The following is a 19,833-nucleotide window of genomic DNA, read 5'->3' on the forward strand; positions in this document are numbered from 1 at the left end:
TGTTTTTATTTCTGAGGCTTTAACCCTCCACATGTTGGCATCTGGATGATCAACGCCGTGGGTTTGATTTGCACCGCCAGCGACCCAGCACCTTTAACAACCTGATCCGTCAGCAGAGTCGTGCGATGTCTCCGTCGTCCTGGCTTTGATATCAGAGTGGCGTCCCGTCCTTCATGTCCTCCTCTTCCTCCTCCTCCTCATATAGTGATGAAGCCGCCCTGGTCGCTGCTCACGGAGTCCGGCACCACGCAGCGACCCCTCCTTCTGGTCACGCGTCGTTTCCGGTGGAACTTAGCATAACAGCGAAGCCCTGAAAGATCACATGGAGCGAGACGCTGACCGTGTGAATCAGATGAGCTACAGATCTTTAAGCTACCAGAGGAGGAGCTTCACTCCGCAACAACACAAAATTTCAACCACATTAAAGCCACTTTTTACTGTTGAAACTTCTAAGAAATAAAAAAAAAAATAAAAAAAAATAAAAAAATTGATTGATTCACTTTCAACACTAAAGTCGAATCATCAGTATGGCGCCATGTTTTCCTCACTCACCTTCCTCACACATGCAGTCATCGTAGCATTTGTTGTTCAGGCCTCTGTTGTGAGGTTTACACTCGTGTTGTCTCAGGTCACAGCAGGAACCTGGAGTGAAAGAATGAGTCCAACTTTTAACAAACACATTTGATGTGGCAGTTCATGACAGACGAAGCATGGTTGTGATTTATTACTGAGAAAAACAGTTCAACGATACATGAGACCAGCGTGGTCTTCTGCTGTTGCTGACCTGGGAGACAGTCGAGGTGGTGATCACAGGGCTCAATCACGTCAACGTCTGCAGTCACGTTTCCATTGCTGAGGTTTTTACTGCGCCTCTTATCTGCAGGGAATAAAAACTGTTTAATTTTTCTGATCAACAACAAAAGTATGGATTACATTGTCATTCAGCCGCAAAGCTCTCTCTTTTTGACCATGTGTTCACATACAAATATTCTAATATGACAGTGAGGATATAAAGCTACGACTGCTGCAGATCTGAAAACAGAGTCCTGTGAATTCCATTGTTTTAAAACAATCTGACTCGATAACAAAAATGAATGAAAAAAATTCTCATCAAAATGAAAAGAACGAGCCTCATTTCGAACCTTTCTTCCGTGAAGCCGGCCAGGCGTCCACAGGTTTCATGTCCTCGTAGTCTGTCCAGTCGAAGAGGGCCATGTCCAGCGTCGGCATCACCTCGCCTTGACCTCTTTCTCGTCCCGATCTCTGAAAACAAGCACTTTATCCGAGTTCTGGGGCACATGTTCATACAGTTACATCCTCTACACAGGAAATCCACAGAAACTGGCTCCGACATGCCGACGTGCTCGTCCGTAAGTCAGCATGCCACCTGCTATATTTCTGCAATCAAATTGTGATCAGAATATGAAACTGTGCATTAAAAAGTAATCCTGAATCTGATTCCATCCGAGTTGCGAGCTGCAGCAGAGAATCCATTAAAGAGCTCGCCTCGTCTGACGTCTGCTCGCTTCAATTAAACCGCGGTAACGACAGATGACCGCGGCTTGATTTGTTCTCGGTGTTTTTTCAGGTATAAACGCATTCTGGGGACTCGTAACGAAACAAACTGGACCACTGTTGTGACCAGCAGCAGCAGCGTCGCCTCATTGATTCATAAAATCCCCCTCCCGGAAACAACAGAGACGACAGCAGGGCTTTAAAAACCAATCGATCGGTAACTGAGAACATCAGCAGCCGGGACTCGCATACAAATATACATTACACATAAACAGCAGAGATTACAGACGTAGAAATCGATCTCACAGTTTATTACCAACAACCGCGGCGCTTAATCCTCGTGAGTGAGGACAACAGGCCTCTAACGCTGCCGGCAGGTTAGAACGTGGACGTGTTCCTGTACCTGCCCAACTTGGTTCATGCCGTCTTTATGGAAACAGTGAAAATTGTATTTGTAGCGCACTGCCTAATTTATTTCAACTCAGAGTTCAAGTTCAAATAAAAAAAATAATCCATGTATTTGTGTGTGTGTGTTTTTTTTTTTTTTTTTTTGTTTTTTTTAAAAACTCTTAAAAGTCTGTATTTCACAAGCTTTGTGATAAAACAGTTTTTCAGCACAGGACTGCTGTTAGGAAGAGCTCCAACAAGTATTATGTTTAAAACGGCCCCAAACTTTTTCCAAGGACATTTCCCACTCTGGACACACACACACACACACACACACACACACACACACACACACACACACACACACACACACACACACACACACACACACACACACACCAAACAGACTCAAAAACAGTTTTTATCCCACCATAATAAATAAAAAAATTCAAAACAGAGCTGCTGACTTTCTCTGTAACACTGAAGGGATCAACTGTTCTGTTACTATTTCATTAAACAGTTGTTTCCTGGATGAAGCGAACCTCTCAAATCCTGAAAACACCCAGTTTTCAACAAGTAAAACTGTGAATAAATAAAATAAGCAGCAGCTTGCGTCCATGGCAGCGATTCATTTGGTTTATGAGGATAAAACTGTTGTGCTGCCGTCTGCCTGTTTGAAACAGAAAAGCTGTCCCACACGGTGCACCGCCCACCGATGTAGCAAAGGTATGTAGATTTTATTATTGCATTTATTTAATTTACCATAATGTTCGTGTCACTGGTGACTGGTGCTGATTGAATATGGCTCAGGGTTGAATATTTCAAAATCTTTACAATAGACTACTGAATGAGTTTATTTCAATATGAAAATAAATATTGCTGCAAATATGAAAACTTCTAACTATTGCCATCATAAGTGTCTTTTACAAATGACCACTTTTCCTCCTCTCCTGTCACGGCTGAGAGTGTCGACGCGCATGCTTCTCGTAACTCTTAGTTTATGAACTACAGAACATTCACAAACTTCCAGAAAGTATATAAACACAGTTCTGCATCCAGATACAAGTCATTAAAGAACACCTGCAGAGAACCTGTGTCTCACATTTGTACGAGACACTCAAAACAATTAAACAGAAAAAGATACTGAGATGTCAGACTCTCTTTCCCATAGACATATTTTTGGACCCAATTTAATTCTGTAGCAATCACGTGTGTATTTGATATTATTTTCTGTTTTGTTATCTGTTGTTTTCCATGTTGAGATGACAGAAACGCAGTGAACCAAGTCAATTCCTACCTGAGCTCTTCATAGTTAAAGTCTGTATTTTTTGGATCCTTTTCATGAAGCCATAAATTCCTACAAAATACGGGTGCGTCATAACTTTACATATTTCACCTCAGTAAAATGTGATATATTCCAAGTGACTGCTTTATGGCGCTGTTGTAAAACAAAACTTTTGGGGTCGCATCCTTGTGGCAATAAACGGCTATAAAAGCCGTAAAGACACGGCTGCTGTCGTTTCCTCACACCAGGGAAACAAAAAAAGAAACATTACACAGTATAATGAAGCCAGCAGGAGTCTGAGATGTCTCTTCAGGAGTGCTTCATCCATCAAAAAAGAAAAAAAAGAGGCTCGTCATGGAAACCTGTGTTTGTTTCTTTTCACCCGCAGGAAATAAGTTTATGGAAGTATCAATTAGATTAATTGCAGGGAGCTCCCTGCTTCTGCTCTGCTGCTCATTAAACCATCAACAGAAGATCGAACATTAATTAAGGGGCCTTGCAGTGCGCTCACGCCACGGAGTCGCAGTCCAGGAAAGGCCATCATTTATTCCTTCTGCCATCCAATAATATCTGACTGCTTTAACACATCTTCTCCCGGCGTCTTTACATTCTCAAGACATCAAACAAACACACAGAGCAGAGCGGAACGGAGGACTGTAAAGCATTCGCCATGTCATATTCCAAATGGAACAATGGATTATCCTCTTTTGGAGACTGTCCCTGCTTCAAATAATAACAGAAGTTGGAACTTTGGAACCATAATTACACACACACACACACACACACACACACACACACACACACACACACACACACACACAAAGACCGTGAAGACTCACTATGTTGATGAGCTGCTTCTCTCCTATTCATCATGTGGAGCTGCTCCTTCCATGGACGATGAATATTTGCGGTTATCAACACTCTTGATTAGTATAAAATGAGCAGATTTTCATAATCTGCTCCTAATTAGTGACGACTCTGAGTCTCAAGGAGACATGTATGACTTTCCCTGCTGAAGATCTGGTTAAATAGCATGCTGGGTGGATGTGACAGGTGGTGAGTGGTGCCTCACGGACCCCCGCAGGTTGTTCACACCATGTGCCCACACACACTCGTACACACACTCATGCACACACACAAAGGCAATCTTTGCTCACTCCGATTTTGTCCTGCCACGGTTTCCAATAAAGGAACCAAAAGGTAATTACAGCGAATGTGCTGCCGGACTCTGGACTGTGTGGTTTTCATCCCGGAGGCGTCGTTTCATTATTCTGAACGTGGTTGTATCTATCACGCGCGCTGTGACCGAGAGCCGGCGAGTTCGGCCTGCCGGAGGACATTCTTCAGAAGCAGCGGTTTACTGTTCGCACTGCCGAGCGTGAGAGTGCCATTGGTAAGATGAGTCATGAGGTTTGCGGCGGCGTAACGGCAGAAGCGGGGCCCATTTTCACTCCATTCCCCCCACCCTCCTCGCATCCTGGAATCACACTGAGGCACAACAGACCCGGCCTTTAATAAGCGCTCCAGTCTCGCCGGGGTTACCTGGGGTTTGGTGGAGGCCGGGGGCAGCGTTGGGGGATGCTCGTTCATCACCGTGGTAACCATGGAGGAGCCGGAGCCAAACGCACCAGAGATGGGGGAGGGGGATTCGCCGGGTGGGGTCAAACCGAGGGAGGGGGAGGTGGCGGAGGAGGAGGGAGGGTCCTCCAACATGTCTCTGTCTTTCAGGGCAGAGCTGAGCTCCAGCTCAGGAGGGAAACCTGCAGACACAGACGCATTTATATCTAAAGATCCCATCAAGAAGACTTTCCAGGATTTGTCAGATAAAAACACATGCAGTGGTTTTCCTTTTTTTTTTTTTTTTGATTAAATTTTAGAAAAATTATGAATTGGCGTGTCGGGTTTTTTGTCACAGGTGTCATTTCGTTTTGAAACGTGCCATGTTTCAGGATCTGTGGAAATTTCACCTTTCCTGTGTCGGCCTTTGTCACGTCTGCTTCCCTGTCTCCTGTGCTCGAAGTGGTGCCCGTGGCCGTGACCTCTGCCCTTGCGTGTCCCCAGAAGGTGGTTTTCCCGCGGTTCGGACGGACCCTTCACACCCCCGCGGCCCCGGTCCCTCTCCCTGCCCGGGCCCATCTCCAGCCTGACCGGGCTCAGACCTTCCAGGCCCGTGCCGTCGTCCTCGGGCCGGGCCAGCGGGTGCAGGGGCCGGTGAGACAGCAGTCCGGCTCCGCCTTTGGCGGCGCGGCCCCCCTGGCCGCCGTGCGCCCCGCGGTCCCTGCCGTATCCGTGGCCCTGCAGAGGGTGTCGAGGGTACTGCAGGGCGTTGCTGCCGCCCGCCGAGGCCTGCGCCTGCCGCCTCTTGCCGTGCGGCGATCCGGGCTCAGTGCTGCGCGACAGGGACAGGCTGGCAAGGAGGAGCGCCAGCAGGACACTCCAGGACAGAGCCATCATCTGTCAAGAACAGCGCCACCTGCAGAGAGGAGGGGCCAAACACACACATGAAATAAATCAACACAATGAGCTGTTTTTGGAGAAAACCAGGCGTGTATCAATCTCAACAAGTAGACACTGACTTAAAAAGGGTTTGTCTGGATTATTTATCTGCAAATCAAATGGAAAAAGTGAATGAATACACATTCTTTGATGCTTGAATTTTATAGAAATTACTGTCCTAATAACGTTTAATAGCTTTTTTTAAAATCAGCAATTAAAATTTAAAGTTTTTTACAAAGTAAATTGCACCTACAGTTTAAAAACTCAATGTTATTTATTACATTTTCTTCCAAATAAATGTCATGGTTGTCACTCTCACCATGTAGTAACAAAGTTTGATTTCCATGTTCTCCCTGTGTGTGCACGTTTTTTCTCCAGGTAGCGTATCAACCTCCCACAGTGTGAAAGCATGTTATTGTTTGTATATTTTTGTGATGAACTGATGTGAACTGCAGTGTTTACTGTTTTTTCACCCCCAGAGATCTGCTCCATATGGATAAGGATATGGCTCTACATCTCAAAAAAAATCTTTAAATATTAAAACGTGTCCTCGTTCCAATGTTTTTTGAAAGGACAAGCATCCAGTGAAAGCAGAATATTGAACTGAATACATTCTGTGTAATGTGTGAATGCAACTTTTCCCTGTTTCCTGTTGTTGTACCTCTTGACTGACCGACAATAATTCCATCAGACGTTCATGACCCCCCAACACCACATATCCGAAACCTTCTCATCTAATATTTATGGAATGGATTGAAATTTGTGCTATGACCTTTAATAGCAATTCCCACCTGGATAAAGCGTGACCACCTTTCACCACCTCCACTCTGACAATACAGTCTAACTCAACTTTATTTACGGTCTGTAAATCTTATTTAAACCTTAACTTTGCTTAGATTTTTGTTGATAAAAATGGGATATTTGCTTTTCAGGAAGACATAATACATAAGTCAATACACCTTTCAGTGAATGAATATCAATGAGTCTCTTTGAGCTTTGTCAGGCCTTCAATCTGAGTGTGCTTTGTTCTGTGTTGTATTCATCATTACCCCCAGATTCAGTACATAACCTCTCAGGAGCACACATTCAATTTGGCACATTTGAGGAGGCGATAAAGAGCCGGTCAGGAGAGTGTTCTTGGTTTTAGAAGCGATTTTGCAGCCTTTGTGCCCCTGTTTTCAGACCGTCCTCAGTATGAGACGCATCCTTCATCGCTGCCTTTTCAGCGGTCTCAGGAGCTCCTCCACGCCAGCCTTTCATTACAAAAGTCAACATATCTGTGAGGTGTGACTGAACTGAAGTATGAGGCTCAGTATATCTGCATCAAAGGACCGGCACCTCATCTAAACCTGAGCAAAACGCTGTTTAGAATAAAAACCAAAAACACTCAAGCACAGATCTGTTCACTCTTTCTTCTTTTATCTGTACTTTTAAAATCTCAAGATACCAGAAAACCAGACTCAATTTAAACTGTAATCTAATGCCACTCAACAATTTCAGTCTTCATGCCGTTGTTTTTTTTATACCTCTCTGGAGTGTCAGTTTTCCAAGACAGCCACAAAAGAAACTTTCCTGTTTATCTTATTTTATTTATTTACTTTACATTTAACTCATACATGTTCTAAATAAGCCTTGACATGATTTTAGAGTGACAGAATTTGAAGCCAGATATCAGAAGTGGACAGAAATCATTTGGATTTCAATTTTAAAACCAAATCAAATTCAACAATTCCCCTAAAACACCATATAGCTCTGCTAGTTGCATTTTAATGCACAGTCATATTTGTAATTTGTTGTTCTGTGTCAGACTGGAATGGTTTTTATACCAGATGCTCTTAAAATGTTGATGTTCATGAAAAATAATGTTGAGAGGTGAAGTGCACAGCTGTCAATGTTTCAGTTTATCTATGTATAAGGCAGAGACCAATTCAATACCAAGCTGATCTGAAGCTGGTCTTCATTCATTCATTCATTCATTCATTCATTCATTCAGCTGCAAATGGCGAATTGACAAAATCAATCGCGTGTGCATTAAATTAGGGTAAATCGACCAGAATTGATTAAAAGTATGATGGGAAGCTGTACTGAACCAGCCTTCCGCATGTCAAAGGAATAGAGGATGGTGTAAAGATTCAGTAAGTTTCTCTTCTTCCTCTCTTTCACCATGTTGATTCACGAACCCACTTTCCACATGTTTGAATAAAAGATCTGTAGAAGAACTTCAAACCACCGCAGCCGCTTTAAAGTACTACCTGTTTATTTATTCCACAAAATCATGACGGTGTTTAATGCTTTTAATTGAGAACTATATTTTTAAACACGTTCATAGAAAAGAAATAGAGATGATCACTTTCTAAGAAGCAGTAAAATTCTGAAAGAGGCCAAATGTGCAGGAGCTTGAGCACCACGTGGCGTCGACCCGATAGTGTACTGTAGACAGAAATACATGTCTATCATCCCCAAAAAAAAACTGCCGTATGGCAGTATGTGAAACGGCAGGAAGTGTTTCTGAACGTGACTTGTTTGGTGTGGGTCCCTCCTTTAACATGGCCACAAACACACACCGCTCCATTGTGATGCTGTGGGAGGCAAATCCTTTGTGTTAAAAGACAAACGGCGGTGCAGGGCATACAGAAAATCAATGAGGGAGAGGTATTGAGCTGCTGGTGATGGTGTGTGCGTGTCCTGTGTGTGTCTGCGAAGTGGAGTCGGGGGTGTTGATAAGGTCTCTGCTCTTTCATCACACTGACACACAGTAAGTTGAAAAAAACATGCCCTTGGCTTTACAGTGGGTTATTTAGGTGATTAAAAAAAAAAAAAACAGGGTGCAGGCTGTGTGTCTGCGTGTGTGAGGGCCAGAGAGGATGTCGGTGATGTCAGGGGAAATTTGCAGTGCCAGTGCGAGCTCCGTCCCCGGGGGATCTGAGAGGCGGGCGGCCTCTGGGAGGTCGGCCAGCTGTGCAGTCTGCAAACAGGAGCGTGAGGCAGGCTGCCGAGGTGAGACCTTTATCTCCAAACAGGCCGTCGGGGCGTCGGAGGGAAGGGTAATCGGCCGTGTCACATACACACCGGGATTACACTCCGTCTGCTTGACACATGAGGTGCTGCCGGGGCCGTGCGGGCCCGGCCGCGGGCACGGCACCGGAGGGGGATTCAGGAGAGAAAACCAATCAGTCTGAACCGTGAGGCGGGTCGCTGAGGAAAACTCCCTCTTGTCATGAAGTATCTGAGAAGATTGATACTACTTTCACGATTGGTCAGTAGAAGCAGGTACTTAGAGAGAAGAGTGTCATGATTCAACCCTCCAGTTCCATTTATCTGACAGTCTGAGCCCCTTCGAACAGGAACAGACCGGGTGTGGGGGCGCCGGGTTTCAACGCCAGCTCGACGTCCCATCCAGCCGCAGCCAGACTGCGACAAGAAAAGGGAAACAAGCACACCCTAGAAGTGAGGGATGAGAGCTATAATTAATTAAATAAATCAATAAATTTAACAAGCAGGAGTCACAAAAGGCCACAGCTGCCATTTGGTCTGTCTGGGAGGCACAAAAACACTTCAAGGGACGAATTCCTCTTTCACTGTGGAGAGGGAGGGCTACAGGTCGGCACTGTCATCCCACACTTTAATACTGTGTTACAGGGCTTTCCCACGTGAATTTACATGTTCTCCTTGTGCAACTCTGCTTCCTCCGAAAACCCATTGATTGATTTTGGTCTCTTGTGCTTGAACAGGTAATGCAACAAACTTTAAAGCAGCAAAAGAATCCAAGAAATTGCTTACAAAGCGTAAATAAAAATGTCAAAACAGGAGCAGTCCACATCGGTTCCAATTTTCTTTGAATACAAGGAGCTTTGGAAACCTGCCTCAGCCTCTTTGCAGTCTGTCGACAGCCGTTTCGTCCAAACTGTGTTTATTTTTCACCCAAACTTCAATCGAACTGCAAGCAGAGTTCATTTGTAAAGAGCACTGAGATGAGTCTCCCAAACAGACTCGCCTCGTTTTGGTGCAGCAGATTTCAGGATTCACACAGCTACAAACAGATTGAGGCACCGCAGCCGTCCCATCAAGTTCGTTAGAACCTCACAAGTGTGAGCACACCTTTAATCTGTGTGTCGTATTGACTCCTTGTCAGCCTCGACTGCCTGTCGTCCTTCTTTTCTCCCATCTGTGCGTCGCACTGTCCGTTCCCGCAGCCTGCTCCCCAGCATGGATCAGCGATGGACTTTGTGTTTGCTCCGAAGCACCTCTGTGAGACTGTCTCCACCCCCGCTACGGCGCAAACACAAACACCAGGTGACTTGTCATTTCTAAGTCATTGTTAACTGTGGTTTTTGTCTCATGACTCATGTTTTGGTTCTTTCTTTTCTTTTTAAAGAGCCTGATGAAAATAATACAACTTTTGATAAATGGATGGATTTTAAGTGTCGTGGACCCCAGGTTTGGTCAAACTGGGTACAGACTTATTATATTTAAGTGACAAGAGAATAAAGAAAAATCTGGATAACTGTTTATTTTCCTGTCATGTAGCTCGGAGAATCACCTCAACAGGAGACGAAATCCAGAGCTAACTGACACCACAGTGGCGTGACCCTGCAAAAAATTAATTTTTCCAAAATCAAAGGAAGATGCAACGCCTCCACAGAAACAGGAAAGCATCTTATCAAATCTAAGATCTGAACAGAGGAAGCAGGCGATGATGGACGGAGACCGAGTCGCTCGGCACAGCGGTGCCCCGCTTTCCCCACGCAGGCTTTCATGTGCTGCTAACAGGTGGCCCTTTGAGGAAACACAGGATGGAGACGATAATAGAGCTCCCTGGGTGGCATTCTGGGGTTTTAAGCTCAATCTCCTGTGTGTGATAAACAACCTCTGTGAACAACACAGCCTCCTGCCACAGCCCGCATTATACCAGGCTGCGTGTTGTAGGTAGAGCACAGCGGGGCGAGCGTCTGCTACGGAGGCGACGGGAGGCCGAGCGAGTGGGCCGACCGGCCTCTTTCCCCAACGAGATAATCTACCGGCTGAATGGAAACGTTTCAAAGGTGACTGGCGATACATAAATAGTACAAATTACAGTTGGACTTCAGCTTCAACTACATGAATGTAGCTTTCAGTTTGTGGATAAAAAAAGTCCCCTCAAAGCCGTTTGATCATTTCCTGAATTACAGTCCTCAGTGGGCGATGAGGTTCAACCTGAAGACAAGGATTTCTGTCAATGCTGCGCGACGGTGGTTCTGACCCGTCCCAGTTTTATCCTCATTGGATAGTTTTCATTTGTGTTTCATTTTACTGGCGTGATCTTACAGGCTCAGTAGTTTTAAAAGATTGTATAGCCTATGTCTCCGCTACATCCAGATTTAAAGCAAAATTGAAAAAATTAAAATTTTGATAATTTACATCAAAATGTTTTCACAGAAATAATGTAAAAAAGAAAGAAAGAATGTTTAGGATCGTTTGTAGTGGTTGTTTGAAGATTGATGGTAACCTGTGACACTTCAAGTGATCCACATGTTTGTCTGCATGGACAAACAGCTTCATTCAGTTCCACATATTACCTCAAACTCTACTGTAATGTACTGCTTTTCAAGTCAAATCATGTAGCAAATGTGTGTTTTAATATTTATAAAAATCTGTGATTTCTCATCTCACACATTCAATTGAAATAAATGGATTTAATGTGATATAATTTAATATAAAACCAAGAGTTCTGACCATAATTTAACTTCGCACAGTCCAAAAACACCATCCATACATCACTGAACTCAGTATGTTGTTTATGTGCAGCTACAACAGAGACATTTGTTATGAAATGAAGAAAATGCTTGCGATGCTCATACTGTCATGACTAAATTAAACTACAGAGGGTAAAGCAGGGTGCAAACTAAGATATCAATAAAAGTTTCTTCAACAAGATTGTGACGCAACTTTAGATGTAACTTTGACCCCAGTCTAAATTTCTGATGTGACCTCCAGCTCTGGAGGCTGTAAAGTTGACTTCATGTCTCAACAGTGCATGCAGGGAAATCATGTGATATGAAAAGTAATACAATTTGAAAATCAGTTCTCTATCTTGAAATCAGTTCTCTATCTTGAAATCAGTTCTCTATCTTTAAGATGCCTGGACAGGAAAGATGAGATTGGGTTATTATGGTTTACAATTTTGCCGAAAACACAATATATATGTGCGCGTCGGGATCTTTTATAAGCAGTGTGAGAGGGCCTCGCGGGAGACGTGAATCAGAGCGGAGTGTGATAAGTATGAAGTGAAAGGTAATCTTGCCAGAAATTGCAAAAGGGGCACTATTGGAGCGCTGGATGATTAAGCTTTGATGAGATCAGAGACCTCTCTCCAGTCTGTGATCAATCGGTCAGTCCCTTAAGCAAGGTGGTGCTTTGGTGACACATAAAAATATATAAAGAATATAAATATACTTAACAGAGTCTGGACCCAGATCGGTGGCTGATACTGGGGAAGCGATAGTGAGGCAGAGCAGAGAGGCATCTCTGCTATTAAACTGCTGTTTGTGTGCATCTTTTAGCTTTCACCTGCTGTGACACCAAACCTCCAGGAGCCATCTGCTCCTGTTGTTTTATCTCTCATAGCAACCAGCAGGGCCATAAGGATCCAGCAAACAAAGCCTCCCAAAAACAAGCTGCTGAAGCAGAGCCGTCATGTCAGGCAGAGGCCACCTTCAAGGGTGTGTGTGTGTGTGTGTGTGTGTGTCTGTGTGTGTTTGTTCCTGGCCACATGCAGCGATTTGAGGTTTAGATCAGGAATGCTTTCCTGTTGATTAATGTCAGATTTACTCAGAAGATGTTATCTACTGGAGCAGAAAGTCGTCACCTGGCTATTAATCAGGCTTACGCGCATATGCTCGATTCGCAAGTTTATTACAGGCTGTCAAAAAAAAAAAAAAAAAAAAAAGAAAAAGAAAAGACCACAGGTCACTTTTGGAGTGTGCAGCTGCCCAGGATTAAGGAAAATATCTCCTTTCAACTGCATGCTCCTTTGAGCAGCAGGTCACACACATCAAACACACAGTACACACACATAAGATCATTTCAGGGGCTTGATGTGAGAACTGACACTATTTCTAAAAATAATCTATGTATTTAAGGATTTAAATTAATTTCATATTTAAAAAAAAAAAATGTTAAAATTGTTAATGCTTTTTTTTGTTTGTTTTTATCACCCTATTTAGTCCTGGCTATTATTCTGCCTGGCCTCACGCGGCGAGCAGCAGCAGGTGAGGTCGATCATTTGCGTTAAAGACTGTATTTGGAAACTCTATTATGCAATAATTCACTTCCTCAAGATTATTTTTGGATGTTTGTTTTGAAACTGAAAAAAGTAAAAAAAAAAGAAAGAGATAATGATGAGAAAAGTTCTCAATCCTCACCGCACTTCCTTCATGTCAGGCATAATGTTTCTCTCGTTTGATGAATTGACCCTTCACCCCTCCTCTCCTATCTTCATAAAATAGCTTGTGGCCATGAAACTATCACAAATATCATCTCAATAATAAGCCTTGAATATACTGCTCTGGGTAACGCTCCTGTTTTTGCATAATAAACATGTCTGGGAAGCTGCAGTTTACACCATAAAACTTGATTTCCTGAAGGGCCAAAGCCACCGACTTCAGCTCCACAGAACTGCCTTGTCTCCCAGATCCTCCAGCATCCCAGGGATTCACACAGTGACTGTGAGCTTTTTTTTTTTCTTTTTTCTTTTCTTTGCAGCTTTAGGTGTGTGTTAGATAGCAAGGGACCCTGGAAGCGGTAAAGGGTGATAAAAGGGAAAGAAAAAAAGAGCCATAAGGAAGGTCCATCTGTCGACAAGTGAGCCGGAGCAGAGAGCGAGGGGACACCGAGGATTCGCCGCGGATTTGGTTCGCAGGTGAAACAGATGTGGGGCGAGACCAGAACCTTGTCACTGATGCAAAGTAACATCAGCAGCATCCTGCGACGCGGCCCTCATCTCTCGATTGAGTGCACACGCACACACACACACTTTCCCTCTGTTACAATCACTGCTTGCACACAAACACACACTCACAGCGGGGAAACCTCCTCCAGACACCCACATTGAGGCATGTTCCAAAAATGCTGTGAGACACAAACTGCACCAGAAGCACAGCAAGAGGCATCCCACAGAGAGGGGAGAGAATGAGAGAGACAAAAGGGAGGAGAGGAGGAGGAGGAGGAGGAGGAGGAGGAGGAGGAGAATGATGGAGGGGGGGGGGTGAGCAAAAAGGAGAAAATAAGATGTAATGCTGAGAGAAACAGAAAGAGAGGAGAAGAGAGTGACACAGAAAGAGTGAGGGAGGAAAAAGAGGAGAAACAGAGGAATCAAAGCAAAGGAGAGAGAGAGAGAGAGAGAGAGAGAGAGAGAGAGAGGGAGTGAGAGAGAGAGGGGGGGGCAGAAACACAGAGAGGATTTATCCTGTCTTAATTAGAACAAAGTGTCGGTGGCATCTTTCATTTGGTGGCAGACAAGGACACCAGCTGAATCCCCCTCAAACACACACAACAAAGCTCTGGCTTCTTCAACCACCAACAAAACTTGTTCTTTGCAAAGCCGTGAAATCTGGACACCTGGGTCTGCGTTTCGGCATGGGAACAGTTTGACCGGTCAGCGGGGGGAAACACTCCAGTTTACAGATAATCAAGTGAAGCATGCAAACGCATTATATGAACCCAAAGTTTCTCCCCCCGTCACCCACCCCCCCCCCCCCCCCCCCCCCCCTTCCCTCCCGTGGTGGACGCGAGCAGCACTCACTGCCTGCCAATGTTGAGAGACTCTTGATCAAACAGATGCAGCCAGGCTTGGCAGTGGCGTTCAAGGCGAGGTTCACAACCACGGCGGAGGGGAGGCCGGCTTGATGTTAAACAACGCCGCTGTTTGGCTGAAAATCAACTTAAAACAAAGGAAAAAAACGGAAATTGGAAACATTTTCTAATTCTCAAGAGAGAAACAGAAAAAAAAAACCCAGTCATTTATTGTCTTTGGAAATATCTTTCCCGTATTTGTGTACACACAAGAAACACTAACCTGAAACAACACATCAGTATCTCGAAGATTAATCTTTAAAGGAGAAGAATTCCATTCAAACACCGAGTGATGCAAACGTGTCCTTGGTTTTTAAGGTCATTCTTAGTTGATTCTGTTTTGGTCTGAGGTCAACTCTCCATGGGGTCCCCGCACACCCCTTCTGATCACTGCTAATAGGTCCCTGCTGACTCAGTAACAATTAATATTAAACCTTAAATATCTCCTTTAGAGCATGCTTTGCATTTAATCCACTGTGTCCCAAGTCCTTCTCTCTCTCACACACAGGCACACGCACACACACACAATAATTGGCCTCATCCTTATCCTCGGTGAAACCTTGAACATGGCTTCACACGAACATTCTATTTTTCTTCTTGTGAATACTTGAATTTTGCCCCGAAAGAGTGATAAAGTCCTCATAATGTGAATGTCAAAGCAAATTAGTTCTCTGTAACGGCAATAAGACGCGCGCGCACATACAAACACAAGCACGCGCACACTTTAAAACCATTTTTTTTTTCGGTGCGCAGCGAGCAACAATGAGCTGTCAGGAGGAGACAATCGCTCCGATCATTTCTGAGTTTCTCCACTATTCATGCAGTAAATTCCCTTGAGGGGCTGATCTGATTTGGAGAAGCGTGACCGCAGTGACACCGCCGCCACAAAAGTTAAATTGATTATCGAGCCAAATCTTTTTTTTTTTTCGGTATCTAACCAAGCCTAATTCGATGTTTGGAAACACACTCTTGCTCTCAATCGCCGGAGCGACGGTGTCCCTCTGTGCCAGTCAGGCTGTTCATCAGGGGAAAGTACAAAAGAAGCAATTTGCATTCATCGGTTTATTAACTTTCGCGACATAAAGCAGGACGCGATGCGTATTTACGCACGAGGACAACTGTATCAATCAAAGGATGCAGGTGTGGAACAATTAATGTTACAGCTCTTGAAATGCTTTTAGGTCAATTATCGCGACACCTAAAGACAGCCTGCTGCTTTACTGAAAAGAATAAAGCATGAAATAACCGTGAAAAACAAAATAACCACAAATCACCAAAAGTCGCTCCAAACTCGACTGAGCGTCAGACGGCGGAATCAAACAGCCACGATCAAAAGGGGCATCCAAGAAACATAAGCAGTCGCTATAATGAAGCATGAGAATGATTGCAATTCCATAATGAGAGATTTCCTTACTTTATGAGAGACCGTCTGTGTTTTCCTCTGCTGCAGTTTCAGGTTTAAAGAGCTCAGTGTGCGGGCTGCAGCGACACAAAGCAGCAGCACCTCCTCTCTGCTCCTCTTCCCGGGATGTGCCGAGCATCCGGAGCGTCTCCTGCTTCTTATGATGAGGGAGAGACACCGGCTCCTGGTGCGCGCTCCCGAGTGCGCGTCAGCGGCAAGGCTGGATGCAGAGCGGAGGGGCTTGTCCCAGGTAGGACGAGAGCAGGGGGGATAAGGGATGGGGGGGATGGGGGGGGGGGGGGGGGGGGGGTTCTGGTTCAGTCTGGCTGTGAGGGTAAACTTGTGACTGTAGAAGAAAATTCACAAAGACGTGTTTCATATCATCCTCACGTTCTTCATTGTTCTTCAAGCAAAGATTCAAATGTTCTCAGTGCTCCAAGAAGAGTATTAAAGTTTATTAAATGGTTTTACATATTTCTGTATTGATTTGTATGAGTTGCTTGGTGATCGGTGTCAATATCATTCTTCTTCAATTGTTTCATGTATTTATAGTTTGATTTTAGAGTTTTTGTGCTTCTGTATTGCCAAGGCTTCATGAGGCTGTGCTGAAGAGCTAAGGGCTTCAGAAATACATGAATCACAGCTTCACAGTACAGTGGAGAAGCATTCAGCACTCTCATCTCAAGGTGACGATGTAAAATGATCTCAGGTTTGAATGCAGGCTTTGAATTCTGTTGCTGTTTGCATGTTTCATTTGTAAGTGTTCTTTTCTTTTAAGATTCCCCACCCCAAAAAAATTGGATCAAAACACATAAAATGGCATGCTATTTCCAGACTGGTAGAAGTGACCAGAAGTGAGTTAATTTGTGCATTTATGTACTTTGCAGTCCCACAATCACTCAGTGCCTGCAGCACAGTGTTTGTATCTCTTCACACATTTCAAAACGGATGATTGCATCCTTTATAAAATCGTCCTTTTGAGTGAAACCCTTGAACCATTAGTGATCTTAGTTACCTTCTGAGTTACCTTCTGGTGGATATGTTTAACCGTTAAATGCAGTGCTTGCATCTTTCTTTCATGAACTGTTGTTGCTCAGTTTCCTCTTAAATGTTGAGTATTATTATTCACACTGTGGGCCTGTTGTGTGCCGGCAGATTTAAAACTGAGTCTTTGCAGAAAGATTATATACAAATCACTCGGGGGAACTGCCTGACATTTAGAAATGTAGTCGGCTATTTTGCTTTTGTTTGTCTGCCCTGAAAAGTTTGCTTGTTAGCTTTATTGAGACCAATAAACACGCTTTATACTCATTTGTTGCGAATGCAAACAAATGGTGACAAGCCACTTTGTAAGCTGTGAGTGTAACACAGAGGGACCGAGTCTGCCGAAGGGAGATAACTGAGGGAAATTCAAAATGACTTTGGAAATGAATATTGAGCTCAGAAACATCTCACTTTGTGAAGGACTCTGTATTGTCTCTGACAAATGCACTCATTGAGTATAGGAAATGTTCTGTTCACATTTACTAACAACTGGAGTCCTGTTGAACACGCATTTCATGAATCAATTGAAGTGTTTGAAAGATGACAAGGTTTGATTGATCGATTGGATTTTATTCGTGATGGTGTTGACAGGATTATTAATATGATCCTCGCCTGCTTCTTTCCTCTGTATACAGCACCGTGCTTCCTCTGTCAATCACCTGGATAAGATATCAACAACCCGGCGCTCTGGAGCTCTCATGTGGCTTCAGACAGACGATGCTTTTGTTTAGAGATCATGACGAGAGTCCATGACACATGAACCATCACCAAAAGGAGAGATAAAATTCCCCATTTTATTTCATTTTATTGTTTTAATATTGCTGCGACCTTGGGTGTAAACATCCAAAGCTGGAAGTAATCCAGATTCCCTCCATTCTGAATGCAGGTGGAGACTGTTTGTCGTCGTGATTTTCTCGACCCACTGGGGTAGAAATGATACTTTTAGTTCTTTTAACCAATGAAATAATGGCTGCAACAGGCTGACAGGTGGGTCCAATCCCTCCAGCAGCTTCAGCCAGTATTACCTGTTATTGAAAACGAATGAAAAAAAACACATGAAACAACCTCTGGGAAAGAAATGGAAGAATTCAAAACAGGTAAAAGCAATGCATAATAAATTATTTTATCGAACTTGCTGAAATGAAGAAATCTCAAGAGCTCCGGGACCGTCATGTTGGGGATAACTGTGCACTACAGGCTTAGATAAGAGGAAACAGAAGAGAACCAGTGAAACGGAGGACAGTGTTCCAGCTGAAGGTCATAGCAGCATTTCTTTCCCTCTGAAAGTTCTTGTGTGTCACTCCATTCACAGAAGTTCTGGAGGTGCGATTACCTGAGCAATAATTTCCTCATCTGAAGACAAATGACACAAAAACATGCACCGCACAGAAATGTACATGGATGAGGAATAGTGAGACACATTGTGTGTTTGGGGTAACCTGAAGTGATGTTTTTGGTACTTGGCGAAACAAAAGCCTTCAGCTATGGCGTTGAAATGAAGGCTCAAGAAAAAAAAAAAAGCTCCTTTGAAATCTGTGTTTATTGTAACCACAGTAATTAGTGTTATGCAAACAGCTACAGTCAATGCTGCTCTGTGTTCTCAGGGCCTGTTATCACTGCATTATGAGCCTTGTCTATAATTAGAAAGTTATACAGTGAAAAAAAAAAACAACAACATGGAAGAAAGTGGAGTGTTCCTCAGCAGCTGCAGAGACCAGACCCAACAAAACAACGAGTGACCGGATCAGCTGCACGCTGACAGACCGTCCTCCATGTGCTTTTAGCGGTGGAGCAGTGGCGAGCAGCGCTCAGGCCGGGGTTCCTGTTTGTGAGGTTTGCATGTTCTCCCTGTGCGCGTGTGAATTTTCTCCATGTACTTTCCCCCCCACAGTTTAGGAACATGCCTGTTTGTGTGTCAGTTTGACTTGGATGCGTGTGTGTGTGTGTGTGGTGATGGACGGTGGAGCTGTAGCTTGCCATTTTCCATCACTAGCTGGAAAAAAAGAAGTTTGAATACGGCAAACGAGGCAGGTATAAAAGCTGAATTTATTTTCCTTTGCCTGAAAACAAGATTCTCATCATTTTGCAACATTAAGTTTATTAATAATAAGAACGGTGTCAGACGTGCAGAGGCAGCGGCGGTCTGGGGGTTATCGAGAAGACTCTGGAAGGGAGCAGGCCGAACACAGCCTCCCTCGGTAACCTTCATCATTTTGATATTTTCTTTGTGAGCATCATGAATGCTGTGTTTCAGTTCAGCTTGTATCCTGAATCTTGCATTTTAAATTGTGCAAGCTGTCAAAAGATACACTGAATCACCAACAAACATATGGAGCGTTCATACTGGCTGACCCGTGAGCATCTCTCTGGACTGAGGGAAGATGCTGGAGTTGCAGAATAACGCCACAGTGCCACTGCGAAGATTTCAGAAGAGATGTTCAGTGAAAAGCCCCCAGTCTAAATGTGAACAAGAGTCTCTCTACTGTAGATTAACTGCTAGAAGAGTCACAGTCCATTTGTCTCTTGGCGATTCACTGTGTGTTTTTCTTAGTTTCCTAAAGAATTTACCAAAAGTGGCTCAATTTAGCCCTTTCTTGCTGAAAGCTTAGTGACACATGAAGAAAAGACGGATTCATTTTTGTCTGGAATCAGAAACGGAAGCTGAGCTGCAGGTTTGAAGCTCTCAGAAGAGCGTACTGGAATCAGGATCACTGAATAATAATGTGCTATCACATGGAAAAAAGAAATAAGTCATGATTTATTAGTTGAATTCATTATTTGCCGATTTGAATCATTTTCTCTTTCTGTTCTCTGCTAATTACTCGTACATGTTCAGACAGATTTAAGCGGTTTTCAGGGCTTTATTGTGTGAGGC

At 43.9% G+C, this 19,833-nt stretch overlaps 1 protein-coding gene across 1 annotated transcript; it reads right to left on the bottom strand.

Annotated features, from left to right (window-relative positions):
- Positions 1 to 179: 179 nt before the first annotated feature.
- draxina (dorsal inhibitory axon guidance protein a) lies at positions 180 to 15,953 on the bottom strand. The gene is made up of 7 exons (XM_030091839.1): positions 15,925 to 15,953; positions 5,155 to 5,658; positions 4,730 to 4,947; positions 1,143 to 1,263; positions 785 to 877; positions 553 to 642; positions 180 to 310 (listed from the first exon to the last, which is right to left on the bottom strand). Exons 2-7 carry the CDS (start codon positions 5,639 to 5,641, stop codon positions 198 to 200), a joined length of 1,122 nt encoding a protein of 373 aa, XP_029947699.1. The 5' UTR covers positions 5,642 to 5,658; positions 15,925 to 15,953; the 3' UTR covers positions 180 to 197.
- Positions 15,954 to 19,833: the final 3,880 nt, after the last annotated feature.

Source organism: Salarias fasciatus, chromosome 5 (genome assembly GCF_902148845.1).
Source record: "Salarias fasciatus chromosome 5, fSalaFa1.1, whole genome shotgun sequence".
In the NCBI taxonomy this organism is placed as follows: Eukaryota; Metazoa; Chordata; class Actinopteri; order Blenniiformes; family Blenniidae; genus Salarias; species Salarias fasciatus.

What these genes read in the sequence shown, in the direction of transcription:
- draxina (XM_030091839.1), bottom strand. Translation starts at nt 5,641, where the DNA reads ATGATGGCTCTGTCCTGGAGTGTCCTGCTGGCGCTCCTCCTTGCCAGC. An exon ending in CAAAGGCCGACACAGGAAAG is followed by an intron (nt 4,948 to 5,154) that starts GTGAAATTTCCA and finishes CTGTGTCTGCAG; the next exon opens with GTTTCCCTCCTGAGCTGGAG. An exon ending in CGGCCTCCACCAAACCCCAG is followed by an intron (nt 1,264 to 4,729) that starts GTAACCCCGGCG and finishes GCTTGTTTTCAG; the next exon opens with AGATCGGGACGAGAAAGAGG.